Source organism: Laetiporus sulphureus (assembly GCF_001632365.1).
Source record: "Laetiporus sulphureus 93-53 unplaced genomic scaffold LAESUscaffold_18, whole genome shotgun sequence".
Classification (NCBI taxonomy): Eukaryota; Fungi; Basidiomycota; class Agaricomycetes; order Polyporales; family Laetiporaceae; genus Laetiporus; species Laetiporus sulphureus.
The window spans coordinates 120,499-138,689 of NW_024468527.1; the positions used below are offsets into that span (position 1 = coordinate 120,499).

General features: G+C 54.3%; 10 protein-coding genes across 10 annotated transcripts in view; 7 read left to right on the top strand and 3 right to left on the bottom strand.

Annotated features, from left to right (window-relative positions):
* Positions 1-42, top strand: part of LAESUDRAFT_699630 (uncharacterized protein) — a 2,611-nt gene extending 2,569 nt beyond the window's left edge. Inside the window, exon 15 of the mRNA XM_040906388.1 lies at positions 1-42. Coding sequence (XP_040764530.1) covers positions 1-34 — 34 coding nt within the window. The 3' untranslated portion in view covers positions 35-42.
* An 87-nt stretch (positions 43-129) lies between these two features.
* On the top strand, positions 130-1,429 carry LAESUDRAFT_743148 (uncharacterized protein; the record flags this gene model as incomplete). Its single annotated transcript, XM_040911240.1, has 9 exons — positions 130-188; positions 248-351; positions 422-499; positions 563-775; positions 826-921; positions 980-991; positions 1,044-1,074; positions 1,124-1,155; positions 1,208-1,429. Exons 1-9 carry the CDS (start codon positions 155-157, stop codon positions 1,427-1,429), a joined length of 822 nt encoding a protein of 273 aa, XP_040764531.1. The 5' UTR covers positions 130-154.
* Positions 1,430-1,828: 399 nt separating this feature from the next.
* On the top strand, positions 1,829-3,383 carry LAESUDRAFT_736681 (uncharacterized protein; the record flags this gene model as incomplete). Its single annotated transcript, XM_040910709.1, has 4 exons — positions 1,829-1,867; positions 1,965-2,918; positions 2,994-3,264; positions 3,319-3,383. 4 exons carry the CDS (start codon positions 1,829-1,831, stop codon positions 3,381-3,383), a joined length of 1,329 nt encoding a protein of 442 aa, XP_040764532.1.
* Positions 3,384-3,847: 464 nt separating this feature from the next.
* Positions 3,848-4,400, bottom strand: LAESUDRAFT_758975 (uncharacterized protein; the record flags this gene model as incomplete). Its single annotated transcript, XM_040912525.1, has 2 exons — positions 3,848-3,876; positions 3,926-4,400. The coding sequence occupies 2 exons, from the start codon at positions 4,398-4,400 to the stop codon at positions 3,848-3,850; spliced, it is 504 nt and encodes a 167-aa protein (XP_040764533.1).
* A 256-nt stretch (positions 4,401-4,656) lies between these two features.
* LAESUDRAFT_812482 (uncharacterized protein) lies at positions 4,657-6,137 on the top strand. The gene is made up of 4 exons (XM_040914409.1): positions 4,657-5,124; positions 5,178-5,342; positions 5,399-5,740; positions 5,802-6,137. Exons 1-4 carry the CDS (start codon positions 4,689-4,691, stop codon positions 6,020-6,022), a joined length of 1,164 nt encoding a protein of 387 aa, XP_040764534.1. The 5' UTR covers positions 4,657-4,688; the 3' UTR covers positions 6,023-6,137.
* Positions 6,138-6,208: 71 nt separating this feature from the next.
* Positions 6,209-7,559, bottom strand: LAESUDRAFT_137380 (uncharacterized protein). Its single transcript, XM_040901311.1, has 5 exons — positions 7,540-7,559; positions 7,013-7,483; positions 6,843-6,962; positions 6,469-6,785; positions 6,209-6,404 (listed from the first exon to the last, which is right to left on the bottom strand). Exons 2-5 carry the CDS (start codon positions 7,444-7,446, stop codon positions 6,289-6,291), a joined length of 987 nt encoding a protein of 328 aa, XP_040764535.1. The 5' UTR covers positions 7,447-7,483; positions 7,540-7,559; the 3' UTR covers positions 6,209-6,288.
* A 96-nt stretch (positions 7,560-7,655) lies between these two features.
* Positions 7,656-8,939, bottom strand: LAESUDRAFT_725557 (ATG16-domain-containing protein). Its single transcript, XM_040908842.1, has 4 exons — positions 8,817-8,939; positions 8,587-8,710; positions 8,275-8,533; positions 7,656-8,216 (listed from the first exon to the last, which is right to left on the bottom strand). Exons 1-4 carry the CDS (start codon positions 8,905-8,907, stop codon positions 7,875-7,877), a joined length of 816 nt encoding a protein of 271 aa, XP_040764536.1. The 5' UTR covers positions 8,908-8,939; the 3' UTR covers positions 7,656-7,874.
* A 107-nt stretch (positions 8,940-9,046) lies between these two features.
* On the top strand, positions 9,047-10,328 carry LAESUDRAFT_812484 (uncharacterized protein). The gene is made up of 7 exons (XM_040914410.1): positions 9,047-9,138; positions 9,195-9,217; positions 9,295-9,375; positions 9,433-9,478; positions 9,531-9,755; positions 9,818-9,963; positions 10,020-10,328. The coding sequence occupies exons 1-7, from the start codon at positions 9,118-9,120 to the stop codon at positions 10,087-10,089; spliced, it is 612 nt and encodes a 203-aa protein (XP_040764537.1). The 5' UTR covers positions 9,047-9,117; the 3' UTR covers positions 10,090-10,328.
* A 74-nt stretch (positions 10,329-10,402) lies between these two features.
* LAESUDRAFT_725561 (uncharacterized protein) lies at positions 10,403-13,567 on the top strand. Its single transcript, XM_040908843.1, has 9 exons — positions 10,403-10,863; positions 10,920-11,133; positions 11,189-11,315; positions 11,367-11,508; positions 11,563-12,206; positions 12,257-12,456; positions 12,516-12,664; positions 12,719-12,785; positions 12,845-13,567. Exons 1-9 carry the CDS (start codon positions 10,743-10,745, stop codon positions 13,434-13,436), a joined length of 2,256 nt encoding a protein of 751 aa, XP_040764538.1. The 5' UTR covers positions 10,403-10,742; the 3' UTR covers positions 13,437-13,567.
* Positions 13,568-14,502: 935 nt separating this feature from the next.
* On the top strand, positions 14,503-18,176 carry LAESUDRAFT_137506 (aconitate hydratase). Its single transcript, XM_040901312.1, has 21 exons — positions 14,503-14,541; positions 14,597-14,953; positions 15,024-15,032; positions 15,083-15,185; positions 15,242-15,381; positions 15,439-15,449; positions 15,511-15,627; positions 15,686-15,768; positions 15,829-15,889; positions 15,948-16,138; positions 16,206-16,364; positions 16,437-16,490; positions 16,548-16,676; positions 16,731-16,764; positions 16,820-16,841; positions 16,902-17,310; positions 17,369-17,420; positions 17,479-17,486; positions 17,541-17,736; positions 17,789-17,844; positions 17,893-18,176. Exons 2-21 carry the CDS (start codon positions 14,628-14,630, stop codon positions 18,142-18,144), a joined length of 2,412 nt encoding a protein of 803 aa, XP_040764539.1. The 5' UTR covers positions 14,503-14,541; positions 14,597-14,627; the 3' UTR covers positions 18,145-18,176.
* Positions 18,177-18,191: the final 15 nt, after the last annotated feature.

The window sequence follows — 18,191 nt, forward strand, 5'->3', positions numbered from 1 at the left end:
GTGGACTGCACCATGCACGCTCAATCTAAAGTGATCTCTCGCAAGTTGAAGTATACGTGTGTGGCCACTATAGGCGCCCAGTCACGCGCGTGGGCGATCGAAAGTGACGCGCCCGCCGGCACAAAACGCGTCCTGCAGCTTCACTCCTACTACCATGGCTCTCCCTTCATTTGCAGGCCGGCTCATCGGTCAGTCTGAGGCACTCTGCTTGTATTCAAGTCACCCTGACTGTTCTGTGGCTGCGCAGTGCCCGTGGCTGTCGCCGCGGCAGTCATACAGGCTAGCATCTATGATGTCCCAGGAGGCTACCGTGCCGTCATGTTCGACCGTTTCCAAGGAGTCATGAACAAGGTATGGGGCACACCAGTAATACGGGCTTGTCGAGCCATCATACTCAGGATAGGCACCTCGTTAAATCCAGGCGAAGCCGGAGGGCACGCATTTCCTCGTTCCATGGCTTCAACGCGCCATATTGTACGACTGCCGCATCAAGCCCCGCGTGAGCTTTTGCGTTCTGTATCTGCACCTCCCCGTCTTTGACCCTCATATTCTACTATTGCAGAACATTTCCACCACCACTGGCTCAAAAGATCTACAGATGGTCTCTATAACTCTTCGCGTGCTCTCACGGCCCGACGTCGAGCACCTTTCCAAAATCTATCAAAGCCTAGGTCTGGACTACGACGAGAGGGTCCTACCTTCCATTGGCAATGAAGTATTGAAAGCCATCGTGGCTCAGTTTGATGCTGCCGAGCTGATCACGCAACGGGAGGTGGTGAGTAAAGAAAAACTAGGACGTCGTTCTTATCCCTAACTCTTGCCTAGGTCTCATCTCGGATCCGTGAAGACTTGCTGCAGCGTGCGGGCGAGTTCAACATCAAGCTTGAGGATGTCTCCATCACCCATCTCACTTTCGGAAAGGTACGCCCTTCACATCGGACCGGCAAGCGCGATCACTCATGACATCACACGACTGCAGGAATTCACTCAGGTCAGTTTAATGTATGCTATCTCATTGACAAACGCTGATTGACCACGTGTAGGCTGTTGAAGCGAAGCAAATTGCCCAGCAAGGTATGTTTTTCATGGCCTCAATCAGTTTCACGTGCTGAGCATCATCCAGATGCTGAGCGTGCCAAGTTCATCGTCGAAAAGGTGAGCATCCAGTGACTTTTCTGGATGGCTTGACGCTGAACTACTTCTTCAGGCGGAACAAGAGCGGCAGGCGGCAGTTGTCCGGGCAGAAGGTGAGGCCGAGGCTGCTGCGACCATCTCGCGGGCGCTGGACAAGGCGGGCGAGGCATTTGTGACGTTCCGGAAGATTGAAACGAGCAAGGCGATTGTGCAGTCTTTGGCGAACAACCCGAATGTTACGTATATTCCGAGCGGGGGTGGGAATGTGCTGTTGAGTGTACCTACGCAGAAGTAGTTCATTTGATTGACTTTGTCGTTTGCGCATGTCGTGTATGTAAGGCTGATTCGTGAGAAGCGCCTCGTGAGCCTGTGCTGCATCTGATTAATCGGGCCCGGAGATGTCCGAACGAGCTTATCCCAGGGAAGCGCTCTTTGCTCTGAACACAACGGTCCTCTCCTGACTGCCATCGTCTCGCTGTCCGCTTCTCTCTATTCTCCCATTTTTCTCTCCTCTCTCTCCTCCTCTCTTCCCCTCTTTGTCTCCTCTGTCTCATATCGGACTTATCTCCTACTCGCGTTTGCTCTGTAGTCAATTTTCCTGTTGTGAATATCTCCCGATCATCGCAACCCCATCGGACAAGCTCTCATCGTCCCCTCTCGCAGGCCGTAACGATTTCATTGTCTGTTTGTCATCATGAACTCGATGAGTCCAATGGCCGCGGCTGAGGCACCCGTAAGTAGCAGTTTCCCGCGTTCATTCAGTCATAGCTCATCTTTATCTCGCTCCGGCAATTTGATCGGCGGTTTTCGTTGTGACGTTTGCTGACTAGCAGAGGCGGGCTCACCTTTACGTTGGCAACTTGAGCCCAAGAGTCACCGAGTATATGCTTACCGAGATCTTTGCTGTGGCCGGGCCCGTACAGCACGTCAAAATCATTCCGGACCGCAACTACCAGCACGGTGGTCTGAACTACGGCTTCGTCGAATATATGGATATGCGAGCCGCCGAGACCGCTCTGCAGACGTTGAACGGACGAAAGATCTTTGACACCGAGATCCGTGTCAATTGGGCATACCAGGGTCAGCAAAACAAAGAGGACACGAGCAACCACTACCACGTCTTCGTGGGCGACCTCAGTCCCGAGGTCAACGACGAGGTCCTCGCAAAAGCCTTCAGCGCATTCGGCACCCTCTCTGATGCCCGCGTCATGTGGGACATGAACTCGGGCAAGTCTCGTGGCTACGGTTTCCTCGCTTTCAGGGACAAGACCGACGCTGAGCAGGCAATCGCTACGATGAACGGAGAATGGCTCGGTTCGCGCGCTATTCGCGTGAATTGGGCTAACCAGAAGACGCAAGGCGGCCCGTCCTCTGCGTCTGCTGGGACTCCGCGCATCGGAGGGATAGGTGGTGGCGCGCCCGCGCCGATCAATTTCCAGGGCGGACCGTTGTCCTACGAGTCCGTCGTGCAGCAGACCCCAGCGTACAACACCACCGTCTACGTCGGCAACCTGGTTCCTTACTGCACGCAGGCGGACCTCATCCCCCTCTTCCAGTCCATCGGCTATCTGTCTGAGATCCGCATGCAGTCCGATCGCGGCTTCGCGTTCGTCAAGCTGGACACGCACGAGCATGCCGCTATGGCGATCGTGCAGTTGCAAGGTCAGATGGTCCATGGTCGTCCCATTAAGTGCAGCTGGGGCAAGGATCGCGCTGACGGTGGCGGCTCCCTGTCTGCGGGCTCCCTGAGCCCCACGCCCACCGCAACCCCATACACAAACATGGTGCGTACTCCATACAGTCATACCAGACACCTCGTGCGCATATATTGACCGTCTGTTATGAATTTGCTATTTTAGCCGATGTATGGCATGCCTCAGCCGAACACTTATGGCCAGTACGGCTTCGGCGCTTACGGTGGCTTCCCCAACCAGGCTGCGACAGGTACGCCAGGAGGTGCAGCGGCGGGCATGGGCAGCCCTGTGGCGGGCACTGCGGGTATGGCGATTGGTGCGGGGGCTTCCACAGGTGGTGCGGATCCTGCTGCTGCTGCCGCCGCCGCCGCACAGGCTGCTACGGGACAGTGGGCAGGCGCCGACCCTAGCCAGTACTATTCCAACTACTGGGGAGGTGAGAGGTTCTTGTACTCAGCTGTTCTGGTTTGCTGACGTACTGTATGCGCAGGCTATTATGGACAGCAACCTGCCGGCCAGGGCGCGGCAGATCCTCAGCATCAGGGTACCGCTTAAATCGACTTTGATCGTCTAACAATCTCGAATGTAGCAATTGTCGTCAAAGTTACGTCGTCCAATTGTGCCAGTATGACTCAATGATTCGTCTACGTGCTCTGTTACAAATATTGCACAGCACAGCCCCACTGTTGTTCGTATAAAATGTCGTTCCTCGTACAGCCACAGTTTCGTCCATAGCTGCAGCTCTGCTCTTTCTATGATGAAATGGGTTTCCCCTACTCCTTTGTTCATTTTTTTTCTGATCGTTATCACGTTCACCTGTGTCTTATAAGCTCACCTATTTATTTGTCTCAGCACTAGTCCGTTTCGGCCTGTGCACTGACAATGTAATAGGCAGAATTACAGCTTTCCTTGCTCGTGTATTTCTCCGACGCTCATACAGACGTATCGCCGACACCAGATGAGATCGCTAGCGACCTCACTGCAAGTACGTATCACTCCTCGTCAATCTATCCCGTAGATTATGAGACCACGTTCTGGATCTCAGCCTCTGGGTGGTAGTTAGCAGGCGAATCGATTTCAGGTCGCAAGCAACTTACGACTGCCGGTGTGACCATTTCTTCTGCCAGTCTCGTTGGGGGTTTGACCATTCGTATCTGAGGGCTTGTCATTCACGCGGCCACCATCGTAGGGGTTGGCAGGCTGGGCGGGCTCCTCAGGCGTGTTGCTAGTCCCAGCGCCAGATGCATTGGGGCCGGTTCCAGCGATTGGGCTGCCGGCATCACCAGGCAGGACGCCATCAGGGATGCCATTAGGGACGTCATTAGAGACGCCATTAGGGACGCCGTTGGGGGCCCCACCAGGGACGCCACCAAGGAGGCCACCAGGGAGGCCATTAGAGAAGCCTGAGGTACCACCAAGTACACCGCCTGCGGCATCCTCGAGTTGTCTGAGCTGGAGTGGGTTCGAGTTTAGGGACCCTGGTGGCTTGACCTCGGTAACACGAGGATGGGTGACGACGTTCCCATTCGGAAAGGCGGAGACGAGAGTTGGGCTGACGGTGGCGGCGGCCATGATGGAGAAGGCGATGATTGGGCTGCGCATGTTGAAGGAGTGCGGGGGTAGCGGTGTGAGGGAGCGTGAGGATGAATAGGAATGAATAAGTTATCGACGGCGGCGTGAGCTGGCCTTTATGAACATCCGTACAAGGTTCAGCTCCCGCCGCTGCTTCTGCTCGATCACCGGGCCACCTTCCTTTTGTGGAAGGTGTCCTTCCGTATATGGTAGCAGTGTTCAAGTACGATCGTCGAGCGTTGCTCTAATTCAACCTATTATACACTCCTTTAACGCCTGTAGATTCAGATGCGCAGCCCTGTGGTTGCATTCTCGCTCATCGCAGCGGCCGCGGTCTCCTCTGCGTCCGCCGCCAACTTCCCCAAATCCCCCGACCTGAGCACCGGCAGCCTCTCCCCTCCCGCAGACTTCCTGGAGAACAGACCAGGGGTGATCAGCAACTATGTGCATGGCAAGCGTCGCGACATACCAGCCGGTCTGGGTACCGTAAATGCAGCCGTGCACGATCCTCCCAGGCCAAACCGTGACCTGGTCGCGCATGAGCGAAGGGCGCCAGGGGAGCGCAGAGTCGGGTCTGACAGGGCTGACGCAAGGCAGGACGATGGACACGCGCCGCCGCCCAGACCAGAGCACCCCCGCCCTGCTGACGGTGCCACAGGCTGCAACACCGGTAATACCAACGCAGCGAACGTGGCAGGAGTTGAGCAGAACAGCCCGCTTGCTGGTGCGTTCTGACACTGTATCAGAGGTCATTCAACGATGTTAATCTTCACACAGTGGTAACAGGTAATCCAGACGGAGGGGTGTCCTGTACAGGCAACGTCCACGGCGAGCCCGCAGATCAGACAGGCCAGCTCGGCTCAGGCGAGAGTGTCGTCTCTCCAGACGCCGCTCCGGAAGAAGGCAGCGACGTCTTCAATACGAACATTTCTGACCTCCTCGGTACGTCATGCAACCACTAGCACACAATACGATATCCGACTATCCCTTTGATCCAGGTCAGAACGACACGTCCTCTTCCGACAACGCCATTGACTCCAACGCCGGCGAAACCAACGATATCGCGCAGCCCGCATTTAACGCCAACGGATACCCCATCTACCCCGGAACCCGCACCACGCAGGCTCGCAGGGGACTTAGCACACTCACACCCACGGACGCGCGCTCGAGCCTGTACGAAGTCGTCAACAGCACGAGCCAGATCGCCATCCGAGACGAACATCACCACCACCAGGCGCTCATCCGAAGACTCAAGATGAGCGGCGCTCGTGTACCGCGGAGCGGCGCAGATGTCGATTCTGCATACGAGAACGACCCGGTTCTCGACCATGTGACAGCCGGTGCGTGTATGCGTGCACCTAACGTTTCTGAAAATACCTAAACTTGGCGTTTGCGACGTAGAGGGGAAACCGGGCGAGAGCACACAAGGCGCCGCCATCCCAGGGATTGGCACACCGCAGCATCCCGGTGGGAATGCCTATCCCGGGGCGGTAGGGTCCAGCAGAGGAGGCAGGGTCATTGAGAGCGGCAACGTAATCAACGGCGAGGGAGCATCGAACGTGCCTGGTGCGGGAGGACGGTCCCAGAGTGGGACTGCTGTCGGCGGCAATGGTGTACTCTGATCTGCATCTGGCCATTGCGGAGGACGTGTTCAGAGTTTCTTATATATTCTAGCTTTGTGTATCATACCCTCAGTTATTTGTAGCCCTATGGATTTGTGTCGAACGCGTTCTCACCAACCTGGCACACAGGGCCGTTCACTTGAAGCACGCAATCTAAATCACTGAAGATTAACTGTATAGTGATTGTGGGTATCTAGTGATTGTGGGTATCTAGTGATGTGGTATCTCGAAGAAAAGATCGTCACGCGCATGAAATCAATACTGTACTACCACATCCAGTCCTCGTCTGTGTCATCATTTGTCGTCGTGGTGCCCTTGTCATCACCGACGTTCCCGCCGGTAGCGCAGCCGCTCTGGGAAGTCCCTGCAGCACCTCCGTTGTCTGTAAAAATAAAAACGAAAGTTATCAACAAATACTGTAGCGCGACCTCCATCACTGTACGTACTGGAATTCATGTTGATCATCCCACCGACATTGCTCACGCTCCCTCCTTCCGCCTTCCCGGTGCTCCCAGAGTACGCGTTACCGCCGGCGCCAGTGGTATTCGTGTGTCCGCCGCTCGCGCAGCCCGACGCGGACGTGCCGCCGGCGCCGGCATTGTTCGAGTTGATGTTCATGAGCGTCGGCATGCCGTCGTTGTTCGCGATGTTCGAGATCGAGCCGCCGCTCACGTCTCCCGTGCTACCGGTGTAGCCGTTTCCTCCCATCGTGTCTGCGTCATCGGTACGCTTTGGATAGGCGGAACGGAAGTTGGAGGCCATGCTGGTTCCGGAGAAAGGTCAACCGATGTCATGTAGAGACGCAATGTAGGATACATACTCGTGGAGAGACGATTCGACACTACCGCCGGAGGCATCGCCAGTTGAGCCCGAGTAGGCATTGCCACCAGCCGTGTCCTTATCCAGAGCTCGTTTTTCCGAGGGCTGTCTGGGACCGATGCTAGAGCGACTGTCAGATATGAGCCGCCGATGAGCCACACACTAACGCACTTGGCAGGCTTCGACATCGCGGTCCCGATAATAAGCCGTCTAGGCTCGTCGCGCGACTGGAGGGGATCATGACTAGCGGGGACTGTGCTTCCATCGGCAGTGTCGCGGGCGTGGTGTTGGTTGGGGGAGGCTATGGCATTCATCAATCGGTCAAACGTACTCCGTGCTTTCATAGCACCGGGAATAATCGAGTCTGATTGGGCGAAGTCGGATACAGGGCTTCCATCCGTTTGGTCGCCTGTGACCTTCTCAACAAGAGGAACGACCTTGAGGGAGGATGAGTCGAAGGCCTCCCCCAAGGCACGGTGTTCGATGTTCGCGTTCGAGGAGCCGGAAGAGAAGACCTGGCGGAGAATGGTCGGGGGAAGGGCAGCGACGAGGGGAGAGCTGAGGGCGGCGGCGAAGACGGCGCAAGCGAGTACCGGTACACGCATCTTGAGGTTGAAGTCGACGTCGAGTGTCGCCTGTGTGCTTGAGGTAAGAGGTTGGTGAGATACAATGAAGACGAGGAGCAAAGGAGCACTGGCAGTCACTATATGCGGCTGGCGTTGAGGCTGACATTCGCGTGCCCGTCGAACCACGTTGCCTTTCTGGGCCGAACGGCCTCCATTCCCGGAAGTCTGTGCGCAAGCCACACGGCATGATCGGCAAAGACTGAAATAGTAGAACTATATGTACAACTGCATTTAAATGCGAGTGAGAAATAAAAGACCACGAGATAGTAGTGTAATTGGCGAACGTCGAGGCATGCCGATCGTAGGATATCAAGCGGACTGGGTATGCGAGCGCGGTGAGTTCCAGCGTAGAGGGGAAAAGCGACGACCAGATGTCCAAAAGATACAAACGAATCACTCATCGACCATCAGCCATTCGGTGTCTGACTCACGCTCGTCTCCACCGGAGATGGTGTCCCATCCTTCGTCGTCGCTACACCGGACTCGTTCCTCGCATCCCCGTTTCCCGACTCCGACTCCGAGACAGACAACACCTCGTCCACAGGATCTGCTGGCGCGTTTGTCGCTGCCTGCTTCCGCGAATGCATGTCTTCGTAGAACTCGTTCGCCTCGTTCATCTTGTTCACTTCCGCCTGCTTTGCATCCAGCCACCGCTGGAGCAGCTTCGCGTTGTCCTTTGTCAGCGTTGCGTTGCGCTCTTCGATCTGACTGAGCTCCAGCTGTAGTGTATTAATCTCATCGTGGAGGATCTAACGTGGACGATAAGTGGGATATACGGACGCAATCGAGAACCCAGTTATTACATACCTGGGCTGTCCGATCCTTCTCGGCCATCAGCTCATTATGCTGCTCAACCTTCTTCCGCAACGCTGCAATATCCTCTCGAGCCTTCCTAAAGTTCTCGGACTCGACCCTTGCGAGTTCCTCCTTTTCCCGCAAAGTCTCGTTCATCGCCAGCAGTCTCTGGGCATTCTGACCCTGTGTCTTGTATACTGTCGCTAGTTCATCGCGTAGGGACGATATTTGCGACTCTAGGGATGCAATATATGCTGCTCGAACAGGATTTCTGAGTTGATCAAGTGAGACAAGCGTGCGCGAAAAGAAGCGATGCGGACGTACTCTTCTGCCGTCCCCGGAACAAACACTGTCGAACTGCTGGGATTCGGGCGTGCAGTGCCCATCGCACGGAGGAGAGACGCATTCCGCTCCTTCAAGAGTTTCGTCTGCTGTGCCAATCTGCGATCTTTTCAGCGTTCAAATACAGCCGCATACCAACAGCGACAGCACGACAAGTCAGGATGACGCCGAGGTATCGGGATATGGGGGTGCATGCAGGGAGTCACACATACATTGTTCGATGATGGACGCGTACGCGGACTCGCGCGCGTTGCGCTCAACGAGCCGGACGCGAAGGGTCTCCTGCCATGCGGGCTCTGCCATGGGTGGCAGCGAGTAGCGAGTGATACTGCTAGTAGTAGATACGATGATGTGGGAGACCGTGCGCGGCGGGACAATTCAATCGGAGCTGAAATCCTGACCATCTCAGATCTCACAGCCCGCCCAGCGTTCGCGCCATTCTGGACGTGTCTCATTTTGACTCTGCCCCGCTTACATCACCTTCTTGCCTCAAATCCCTGAACTCTTCGTGCCATGGGTCGCGTACTTCTGAAGGTATGCATCTCTCGATATGCTCGAGGTGGTCTGAAAGCTGACACGGTGTTCGGAAGGTCATCATTCTCGGCGATAGTGGGTACGTATTGTCTCGAAACCAGCCTCCAGTGATGATGCGGAGTCTCATCATGGTGTCCCTCCGCTTCTCTCTGGCAGGGTCGGGAAGACCTCACTCATGAACCAATACGTGAACAAGCGGTTCAGCAATCAGTACAAGGCGACCATCGGTGCAGATTTGTGCGTGCCTTGCCTTACCGGAATGACGTATCGTCGTATTGATCATTAATTCTGTAGCTTGACGAAGGAAGTTATGGTGGACGATCGACTGGTGACAATGCAGGTGCGCGACGCTAAGACTCTGATTTATTAACAATGACCTCACATGCCTTCAGCTATGGGATACCGCCGGTCAGGAACGGTTCCAATCGCTCGGCGTCGCGTTCTACCGTGGTGCAGACTGCTGCGTTCTTGTGTACGATGTGAACAGCGCAAAATCTTTCGAGACTTTGGATAGCTGGCGCGACGAATTTCTCATTCAAGCAAGCCCGCATGACCCGGAGAATTTCCCATTCGTCGTTCTCGGTAATAAGATTGATATGGAGGAGAACAAGCGCCAGGTTCGTATTCTGATAAGCCGAACAATGCGATCCATTAAGCAGTTCATTCATTGTCATCTTAGGTAACGCAGAAGCGTGCGATGGCCTGGTGTCAATCGAAAGGCAATATCCCTTACTTCGAGACGTCGGCGAAGGAGGCTATCAACGTCGAGCAGGCCTTCCAAACCGTTGCGAAGAACGCTCTTCAACAAGAGGCCGAAGAGCAACTGTAAGTGCAGAATATCTCCAGGTTGTACAGACATCTAACATCTCATCCCGCCGCAGATATGTAGATTACCCGGATCCTATCAGGATTGACTCCGAGAGTACACGAAGCTTTGGCTGCTGCTCTTGAACGGTGCACATCACGGACGCGTACAACACCCTCACGCTCTCATGACCTACGGTTACCCATGTTACACATTGCACACCCACCGCTGCCCTTCCTTCTGTTGTCCATACTAATTTACATGTTATGATGATCGCTTTCCTCCTGTGCACCCTTGTATTTCATATACGCAGCTGCTATTGTCCGTTGTCACGATGATGGAATATAGCATAGTACATTTCTTGTCGATATTTCTCTTGAGTGCGATATGCAAAGCGTGAGATGAGTTGAGATACGAATTGGAGATGGCGCGTACCGCGTCGCATCTCGGCTCCGCATCATTACACCAACTTCTGACGATGTCTGTTGACACATCTCACCCACTCACCGCGGGCGGGATACCCCTTTCCTGATCACATAATCCTCCTCCTTCCTTCAAGTGCTATCTACCTTGGGCGGGCTATAGCTCAGCCGCTGCGGTATACTTCCTTTATAGACTCCTCAGCCCACGCGGCGTTACACCCAACGGTCTGGTACCGAGACACCTCAGGACCACCTACTTCGCTCTCCTCATCCTTTGACCCCGCTGGAGGTTCCTTGGTACTCTCAGTGCTTACTTGAGCTTGTCATCTCCTCGTCGAACACGCTGATAATCACCTACATCTGACAACGAGCGTGCCATGCAACAACATCACGCGTCCCCGAGGCCACCGTTTGGCCACAGTGGCCCTTCCGGGATTCCTGGGGACCAGATCATCTGCAAGGGGTGGGTTCTGAAGAAGAGGCGCAAGAAGATGCAAGGTGTGTTCTGTGCTTCTGCGATGCTGTGCGCCTTCTCACCCAGGTGGGATGGTGAGGCTTCGCTCGCCGCTACTTCACGCTCCAGCAGTCGGGATGGCTGTCTTACTCCTTCGAGCCTGGACAGCCCAGTCGCGACCAGGTATTCCTGCCTCAAGCAGCTATTTGCAGCACACCCGGAAGGAAGGACATACACATTGATTCGGGCAATGCGACGTTCCACATCAAGTGTCTCAGCGAGCAGGACTTTGACATGTGGATGGCGGCCTTCCGGTGGGTCTGATGCATCGGTTTAGTCAGCGTATAGTAATCATCATCTGGATTATAGCAAGTTCCTCGCTCGCGATGGCGGACAGTCTGCAGCGCCGACCCTTGGACGGCGTACCACCGTGCGCTCGTCACCAAGGCCAATGCATTACAACCGGGTGGGGGCACTTGTGGACGAGATGGGTAACGTGAGTGCTGGGACTGCCACTCTAAGCCGATAGTTGACGACGGTGTGGCAGACAATCACTGAGATGCAGGAAGCACTCACTACATTGCAAGATGAAGAAGCAAAACAGAGGGCTAATAGCATACGTTCTGAAAAGGACAAGAAGGAACGCACGAAGGAACATGGCGCTCACGTCTTTGGGATATTCAAGAAGGGTACGTCTTCACTCGCCAGCTGACCGAACCATACTGAATCGTTATTCAACCCAGCCGCACCTCATCACAATAATGGTCTTGCACGCAGCTCTACAACAGAAACATCATCCGATACTAGTTCTGCTACTGGATCCACATATAATCGCTTACAAGCCGCGCTAGAGACTCTTAGACACCAACACTCCGCGTTAGTCAAGGCACTGCCTGGAACCACATCACTAGATACCCACTCTGTCTACGGACATACTCTGTCTCATACGCCAGAAGAAGATGGCGAACGCACGCCCACGACAGCCCACAGCATGGGCAGGAAACTCGGACGAATGTCGATGCTGAGCACGCATAGCGGCGGCAGCAACAGCGTCTGGTTCGACGCACAAGAAGGCGATGGCGCTGAAGAGTTTGTCGTGGACGCATCTCCGGGCGAATCAGGCCCTAGTAGCAGTATTCTGGATTTGAGCAGCCAGAGTACCAGCAACCAGGCAGACACGGGATCCAGCACGGATACTAGTGCGGACACCGACGCTGGCTCGGAGATATCATCAGAAACGTCAGAAGAAGAGCTGGCAGGTGCTGTATCTCCGGAACCTGAGACTGGCAAGGAGGAACGCCAAATAGTGCGACGAACGCACTTGCCTTCTGGGCCAGTGGGTGATGAAGTCAGCTTGTTCGCAGTCCTCAAGAAGAATGTAGGCAAGGTACGACAGAGCGAGTTCGTTTATGGGCTTCTGTTCACCATGCTATTCAGGACCTATCGCAAGTGGCCATGCCCGTCTCTTTCAACGAGCCGTTGACGCTCCTTCAGAAGATTGCCGAGGAGCTGGAGTATTTCGATCTCTTATCTCGAGCGGCACAAGAAGACGATTCCGTGCTGCGCATGTGCTACGTGGCCTCATTCGCTGTATCGACCTATGCCAACACAAAGTATAGAACTGGTCGGAAAGGCTTGTGCGCTTCCTCGGTAATATACGTGTTTTACGTACTGACAACGTTCATGCGGCATCTAGCAATCCAATGCTTGCTGAGACCTTCGAGGAGCCGAGGATGATGTTCGTAGCTGAGAAGGTATCCCATAATCCAGTGGTACTTGCGTATCATGCGGAAGGAGAAGGCTGGGAACTCTGGGCCACAAGCACTGGAAAGACCAAGTTCTGGGGTACGTCACACTTCCATTGTTGAATTTCATGATGCTCAATTCTAAGTGCGACAGGCAAGAGCTTGGAGATCATCCCACAAGGTACAATCCATCTGAGGCTAGGAGATGAGCAGTACGAGTGGTGCGTCTACTTGTTGAGTTAGGAATGCCACTATCTGATGAAAGAACCATCAAATTTAGGACGAGGCCTTCTTCGTTCATGCGGAATATCATGATGGGCACAAAGTATCTGGAGCACTGCGGCAAGATGACGATTGAGAATACGGATACTGGATTGCGTTGTAACCTCGAGTTCAAGGAAGGCGGCTACTGGGGGCCGTCCAACATAGTCTCAGGCGCCATCGTATCTGCTTCGGGGAAGACCGAGACACACCTGGAAGGGAAGTGGGACGAGCAGATGGTTCAAAAGCTGAATTCGTCACATCTTCGAGTGCTTTGGAAGCTAAACCCGTTCCCGAAGAATGCGCCAGATTACTACGGCTTCACCTCCTTTGGTATCACGCTGAACGAGATCACGCCGGATCTGGAGGGTCATCTACCGCCGACAGATTCGCGCTACAGAACGGATGTGAGAGCGCTCGAAGAAGGCGATATTGACCGGGCGGAGGCAGAGAAGCAACGGATAGAGGAGTTGCAGCGCGAGAGACGGCGGAGGGGCGCCGACAGGAAACCTCGATGGTTTAAGCAGGTGGGCGACAATGAGTGGGAGTTCACTGGAGAGTACTGGCATCATCGGGAGCAGGGCTGGAAGGATATAGAGCCATTGTGGTGACAATTCTGTGTTCTCGGTCCTCCTGTAGTCACATCTTGCCGACGGGGTAACCTGGAATTATTTCTTGCAGACGTACGAACGTTATATGCATGACTACGATTTGGGGTATATGCGAAGGCAAGAGGGCCATATACCAAAGACCGGACTTTGCAAGGCATCGTCCACCACCAGTGTGACAAAAGCAAAGAGACCACGCATGTCGCGTCTTCCGGCCTCGCCTGATGCGACTGAGCAGAAGGAGCGTTCTTCGCATACGGAGATATCCACAGTGTTGAGGTTTGGATAGGAGCCGAGGCTGGAGGACGTCCGTGCAGGCACGCGGTAAGCTAGGGCATTGACGAACTCCAAATCCCATACGTTGTCAGAATGAGTCTCAAATATCGTAGGGCCGCCCAACGAGGTCGCCATTGTAGAACAGGATTGAGGCCGATGACCCGAGGAGATCTGCAGCTGAGAGCATCCAGTATAGCTCCTGCGATTTCCACCATGGGTGAAGCTGGCTGCATGTGAATGCGCACTGATTGTGGATGGGGACTGAGTACGAGGGAAATGATATTGCCAGATATGATATTTCTTGTACCATACTGACCGCAGGGGGGGCCCAATCCAGTCTTCGTTAATTAGGCAGCAAAGGAGTCATCTATCGGAGAATGTTCGACATCCTATGAACGCCGACGGAGACATTGATTCCCTCAAAGCGTTCATCTGACTCCTTCAGATGAGGACTGTAGTGTTACAGGCGATCGAGGCCATGCGAACTATCAGAGGAGGAAGAGCGACGAGAAAGTGAGATCCACCCGGGCAGATGCATGGAGAAGCCGGTCACGGCAGTTCCTCGCGATGGCGACGAGAGTGCGACTTCATCGCCTACGTCGAGAATCCTAAATTATCTCTTCGGTATAATCCTGAATGTTGTAATGAATCAGAGCCGATGAAGATCACGAGCAAGTTCAAAGCTGTCCATAGGAAATTGACGCAAGGCCGTTGGACGACCCTCGATCACGATCGAGGTCACGTGTGCTTCCGAGTATTGGGACAGAAATTTATGCAGTCGATCGAGATTCATCTCGTGTCGGAGTCACTCTGTTTTCGAGCAGACAGCTGGGTATATGCCAAAATAGCTTTTGCCGCACTGCACTAGATATCTCACACATTGCCAGGGCCGTCTGAATCCCACCGAACGGTGGAACCATGGCCGCCGGTCGATGTCTAGGTGCTCGATGCACCCTCTCATCCTTGCGCATGGGCCAAATATCTCAAAGACGGTGTCTGGCCATGCATGCTGATGTGTCAGAGAAGAACTGCGCGTCCATTACCCCTCCTTATGCAAAGTTGCTGGATCGACTGGCGGTCGTCCGCCGACTCCTTGGGAACCGGCCTCTGACTCTAGCGGAGAAGATCCTCTACAGCCATATCACCGATCCGGAGAAGAGTCTTGCAGAAGGGACGTTAAAGAGGGGAGAGACATACCTGCAGCTCAGTCCAGAGCGGGTCGCTATGCAGGATGCATCGGCTCAGTGAGTGTGATCGGGAAACTCTGGGACGATTATGTCAAGGCTCACCTTGGGAAACGCATCGCACACCAAGGATGGCTCTGTGAGCAAGACTCTGCTTTCTTCAAAGCCCTCAGCTCATGTATGTTTAAGCCTGCAGTTCATGAGTGCCGGCATGACGCAGTGTGCCGTACCTACCAGCATCCACTGCGACCATCTCATCCAAGCAGCCGATGGTGCTGACGCTGACCTCAAGGTATCTCATATATTGTCACCGCGTACATGACATGCTACTTGACTTTATCTGTGCAGCGCTCAATTGCATCGAACCGGGAAGTGTTCGACTTCCTGGAGAGCGCCGCGCGAAAGTACGGCATCGAGTTCTGGAAGCCAGGCTCTGGTATCATCCACCAAATTGTGCTGGAGAACTACGCCGCGCCTGGGATGCTCATGTCCGTCCGCGTTTCCATTCCAGATTGTCATTCTCTGACTGTTGTACATACGTCTAGGCTGGGAACAGGTACACGGACTGATTGACTGATCTGGTCTCACGAACCGCTCATGAACTCTCTTTCCACCAGACTCGCATACTCCAAATGCCGGTGGCCTCGGAATGCTCGCCATTGGCGTCGGCGGCGCAGATGCCGTCGACGCAATGACCGGTACCCCATGGGAGCTCAAGGCGCCACAGATCGTAGGTATGCACTGCGGGTAGAACCTTTGTGATGCTCGTTCGAGCACTGAACTGTACGAAAGGTATCCATTTGACTGGCAAGCTATCGGGATGGGCGACGCCCAAGGACCTCATTCTACATCTGGCCGGAAAGCTCACTGTCCGAGTGCGTAATCCATTGACATTTTGTGAATTTTCTGGTTCGAGTAACAGTGCTATAACACAGGGAGGGACAGGAAGAATACTAGAGTACTTCGGCCCGGGTGTCTTCAATCAGTCTTGCACTGGTCAGTGTCTCGTTCCACATTACATTGGCCTGGTCTTGATCTTTTCACTACTTCGTAGGCTTGGCCACGGTAGCGAACATGGGTGCCGAAGTTGGCGCAACGACGTCAACATTCCCATACACTCCAAATATGCACGCGTACCTCCACGCTACTGGCCGAGCGCCCGTCGCGCGCGCTGCAGACAAGGCCGCGGCTGGCGGTTTCCTCGCCGCTGACGAAGGTGCCGAATATGATGAGGTTATCGAGATCGTGAGTACCATACATTCCACTTGCTTTCGTCTCCCACATCATGTACTCAGTGTCTTTCTGATTGCAGAACCTGTCCGAGCTCGAACCCAGCATCAACGGACCGTTCACGCCCGACCTGGCTACCCCATTATCAAAGTTCGGCTCATTTATCAAGGGGCAGGGATGGAAGGATGAGCTCTCTGCTGGTCTCATCGGGTCGTGTACGAACAGTTCGTACGAGGACATGGTGAGTTTCCGCTTTTACAGTGAGCTGCAGTGTCGTAGCCAGCCGCTAACTCGTTGCGAATGTGATTCCTAGACAAGTGTTGCGGATCTCGCGAAGCAGGCCAAGGCTGCTGGGCTCAGCGTCAAGGTGCATTTGTAGTTGTCCATGCGTGAATTTAAATGCTCATACCTGTGTTATTGTCAGGTTCCGTTCTTGTGCACGCCTGGGTCAGAACAGATTCGGGCGACGATGGAGCGCGATCAGGTTACGGATGCATTGCGGGATATTGGTGCGGTTGTGCTCGCAAATGCATGCGGTCCGTGTATCGGACAGGTGCGATACTGGGGTGAATAGAGTTGCCGGTGCTCGATGCTGATGCGATTATAGTGGAAACGGGAAGATAAAAAGGGTGAAGAGAACGGTGAGTGGCGATAGTAGCTACGAGTTTTGCACGATCTGAGGAGACTTCCTGGTAGCCATCTTGACGTCTTTCAACCGGTGAAATTGTTTTCTGTTCAGTCCCACTAAACCGTTCCTCATACGTTCACATCCTCACAGCAACTTCAAGTCCCGCAACGACGGCAACCGACTCACGATGAACTTCCTCGCCTCGCCCACCGTCGTCACAGCAATGTCGTTCTCCGGCAAGCTATCCTTCAACCCCATAACTGACACGATCCCCACGCCCTCCGGTGAGCAATTCAAGTTCTCCCCACCGAAGGGCCAGGACCTGCCTTCCGCCGGCTTCACCTCGGGCAAGACGGACTTCTATCCGAGCCCGACGCCCGCGCCCCAGCCAGACACCGAGGTGATCATCAAGGAGGGCTCGCAGCGCCTCGAGTTGCTCGAGCCGTTCTCGAGCCACTTTAGCGAAGGGAGTGGGAACAGCAGAGGGCTCGAGCTACCGAGCTTGAAGGTGCTGATGCGGGTGAGGGGAAAGTGCACGACGGATCATATCTCTGCTGCGGTACGTGCTGTGATGTGCCTCGTAAGAAGGGGTCGTTCATCCTAATGCCTGTGACTAGGGCCCGTGGTTGAAGTATAAGGGACATCTGACGAACATTTCCGAAAACCTGCGTATGTTGTCCTATTTCCTCGTTAGCATTGAATAATCTAACGATATATGCACTTCTAGTCATCACGGTATGCAGACGTCTTCCCATATTGCATCTTCTGCTTTTATAACGATACTCGCAGGCTACCAACGATGAGGGCGGTGAGGTGAACATAGCATTTGACCACGATCACGACCCCTCGCAAAGCGAGACAGACACGATCCCAGGCATCGCGAAACGGTTCAAGGCTCGCAAGCAGCCATGGGCGCTGATCGTCGATGATAACTACGGAGAAGGAAGTGCTCGCGAGCACGCCGCTCTCCAGCCCAGGTTCTATGGTAGGCTACAATTACACGTACCTGTCTGTAAAATCGATGACAATATTCGCAGGGTGTGCTATGATTGTCGCCCGATCCTTCGCTCGCATACACGAGACGAATCTGAAAGTAAGCAAAAACGCGTTGTCCTCTGAGTTTGTGTTGAACCTGGTCTAGAAACAAGGCATCTTGCCCCTTTGGTTCGCCGACAAGGCCGACTACTCACGAATAGGCGCTGGCGATATCGTCGAGACCGTCGGGCTTGCCGACCTGCTCAACAGCGTGCGCAATGCCGCGATCAAGCTCAAGGTTACTCGACGCAACGGCGACGTCTTCGAGGTCCCCACAAAACACACCATGTCCAGCGATCAGCTGAAATGGTTGCGAGCAGGTTCAGCATTGAACCACATCCGCTCGCAAATGAGTTGATATGCATATGTACGGGTAGATATGCGCTTCGGTGGTAGATGACACAT

Excerpts from the sequence above, each read along its gene's own strand:
- LAESUDRAFT_812482 (XM_040914409.1), top strand. The coding sequence starts at position 4,689 with ATGCGCAGCCCTGTGGTTGCATTCTCGCTCATCGCAGCGGCCGCGGTC. Across the intron at positions 5,125-5,177 it reads GCAGAACAGCCCGCTTGCTG|TGGTAACAGGTAATCCAGAC; the intron begins GTGCGTTCTGAC and ends ATCTTCACACAG. Across the intron at positions 5,741-5,801 it reads TCTCGACCATGTGACAGCCG|AGGGGAAACCGGGCGAGAGC; the intron begins GTGCGTGTATGC and ends TTTGCGACGTAG.
- LAESUDRAFT_137380 (XM_040901311.1), bottom strand. The coding sequence starts at position 7,446 with ATGCGTGTACCGGTACTCGCTTGCGCCGTCTTCGCCGCCGCCCTCAGC. Across the intron at positions 6,786-6,842 it reads GTCGAATCGTCTCTCCACGA|CATGGCCTCCAACTTCCGTT; the intron begins GTATGTATCCTA and ends CTCCGGAACCAG. Across the intron at positions 6,405-6,468 it reads GATGATCAACATGAATTCCA|ACAACGGAGGTGCTGCAGGG; the intron begins GTACGTACAGTG and ends TTATTTTTACAG.
- LAESUDRAFT_725557 (XM_040908842.1), bottom strand. The coding sequence starts at position 8,907 with ATGGCAGAGCCCGCATGGCAGGAGACCCTTCGCGTCCGGCTCGTTGAG. Across the intron at positions 8,534-8,586 it reads GTTCCGGGGACGGCAGAAGA|AAATCCTGTTCGAGCAGCAT; the intron begins GTACGTCCGCAT and ends TGATCAACTCAG. Across the intron at positions 8,217-8,274 it reads AGAAGGATCGGACAGCCCAG|ATCCTCCACGATGAGATTAA; the intron begins GTATGTAATAAC and ends CGTCCACGTTAG.
- LAESUDRAFT_812484 (XM_040914410.1), top strand. The coding sequence starts at position 9,118 with ATGGGTCGCGTACTTCTGAAG. Across the intron at positions 9,218-9,294 it reads ATCATTCTCGGCGATAGTGG|GGTCGGGAAGACCTCACTCA; the intron begins GTACGTATTGTC and ends TCTCTCTGGCAG. Across the intron at positions 9,756-9,817 it reads TGGAGGAGAACAAGCGCCAG|GTAACGCAGAAGCGTGCGAT; the intron begins GTTCGTATTCTG and ends TTGTCATCTTAG.
- LAESUDRAFT_725561 (XM_040908843.1), top strand. The coding sequence starts at position 10,743 with ATGCAACAACATCACGCGTCCCCGAGGCCACCGTTTGGCCACAGTGGC. Across the intron at positions 10,864-10,919 it reads GAGGCGCAAGAAGATGCAAG|GCTTCGCTCGCCGCTACTTC; the intron begins GTGTGTTCTGTG and ends TGGGATGGTGAG. Across the intron at positions 11,316-11,366 it reads TTGTGGACGAGATGGGTAAC|ACAATCACTGAGATGCAGGA; the intron begins GTGAGTGCTGGG and ends ACGGTGTGGCAG.
- LAESUDRAFT_137506 (XM_040901312.1), top strand. The coding sequence starts at position 14,628 with ATGGCCGCCGGTCGATGTCTAGGTGCTCGATGCACCCTCTCATCCTTG. Across the intron at positions 15,186-15,241 it reads GTGCTGACGCTGACCTCAAG|CGCTCAATTGCATCGAACCG; the intron begins GTATCTCATATA and ends TTATCTGTGCAG. Across the intron at positions 16,365-16,436 it reads ACAGTTCGTACGAGGACATG|ACAAGTGTTGCGGATCTCGC; the intron begins GTGAGTTTCCGC and ends TGTGATTCCTAG.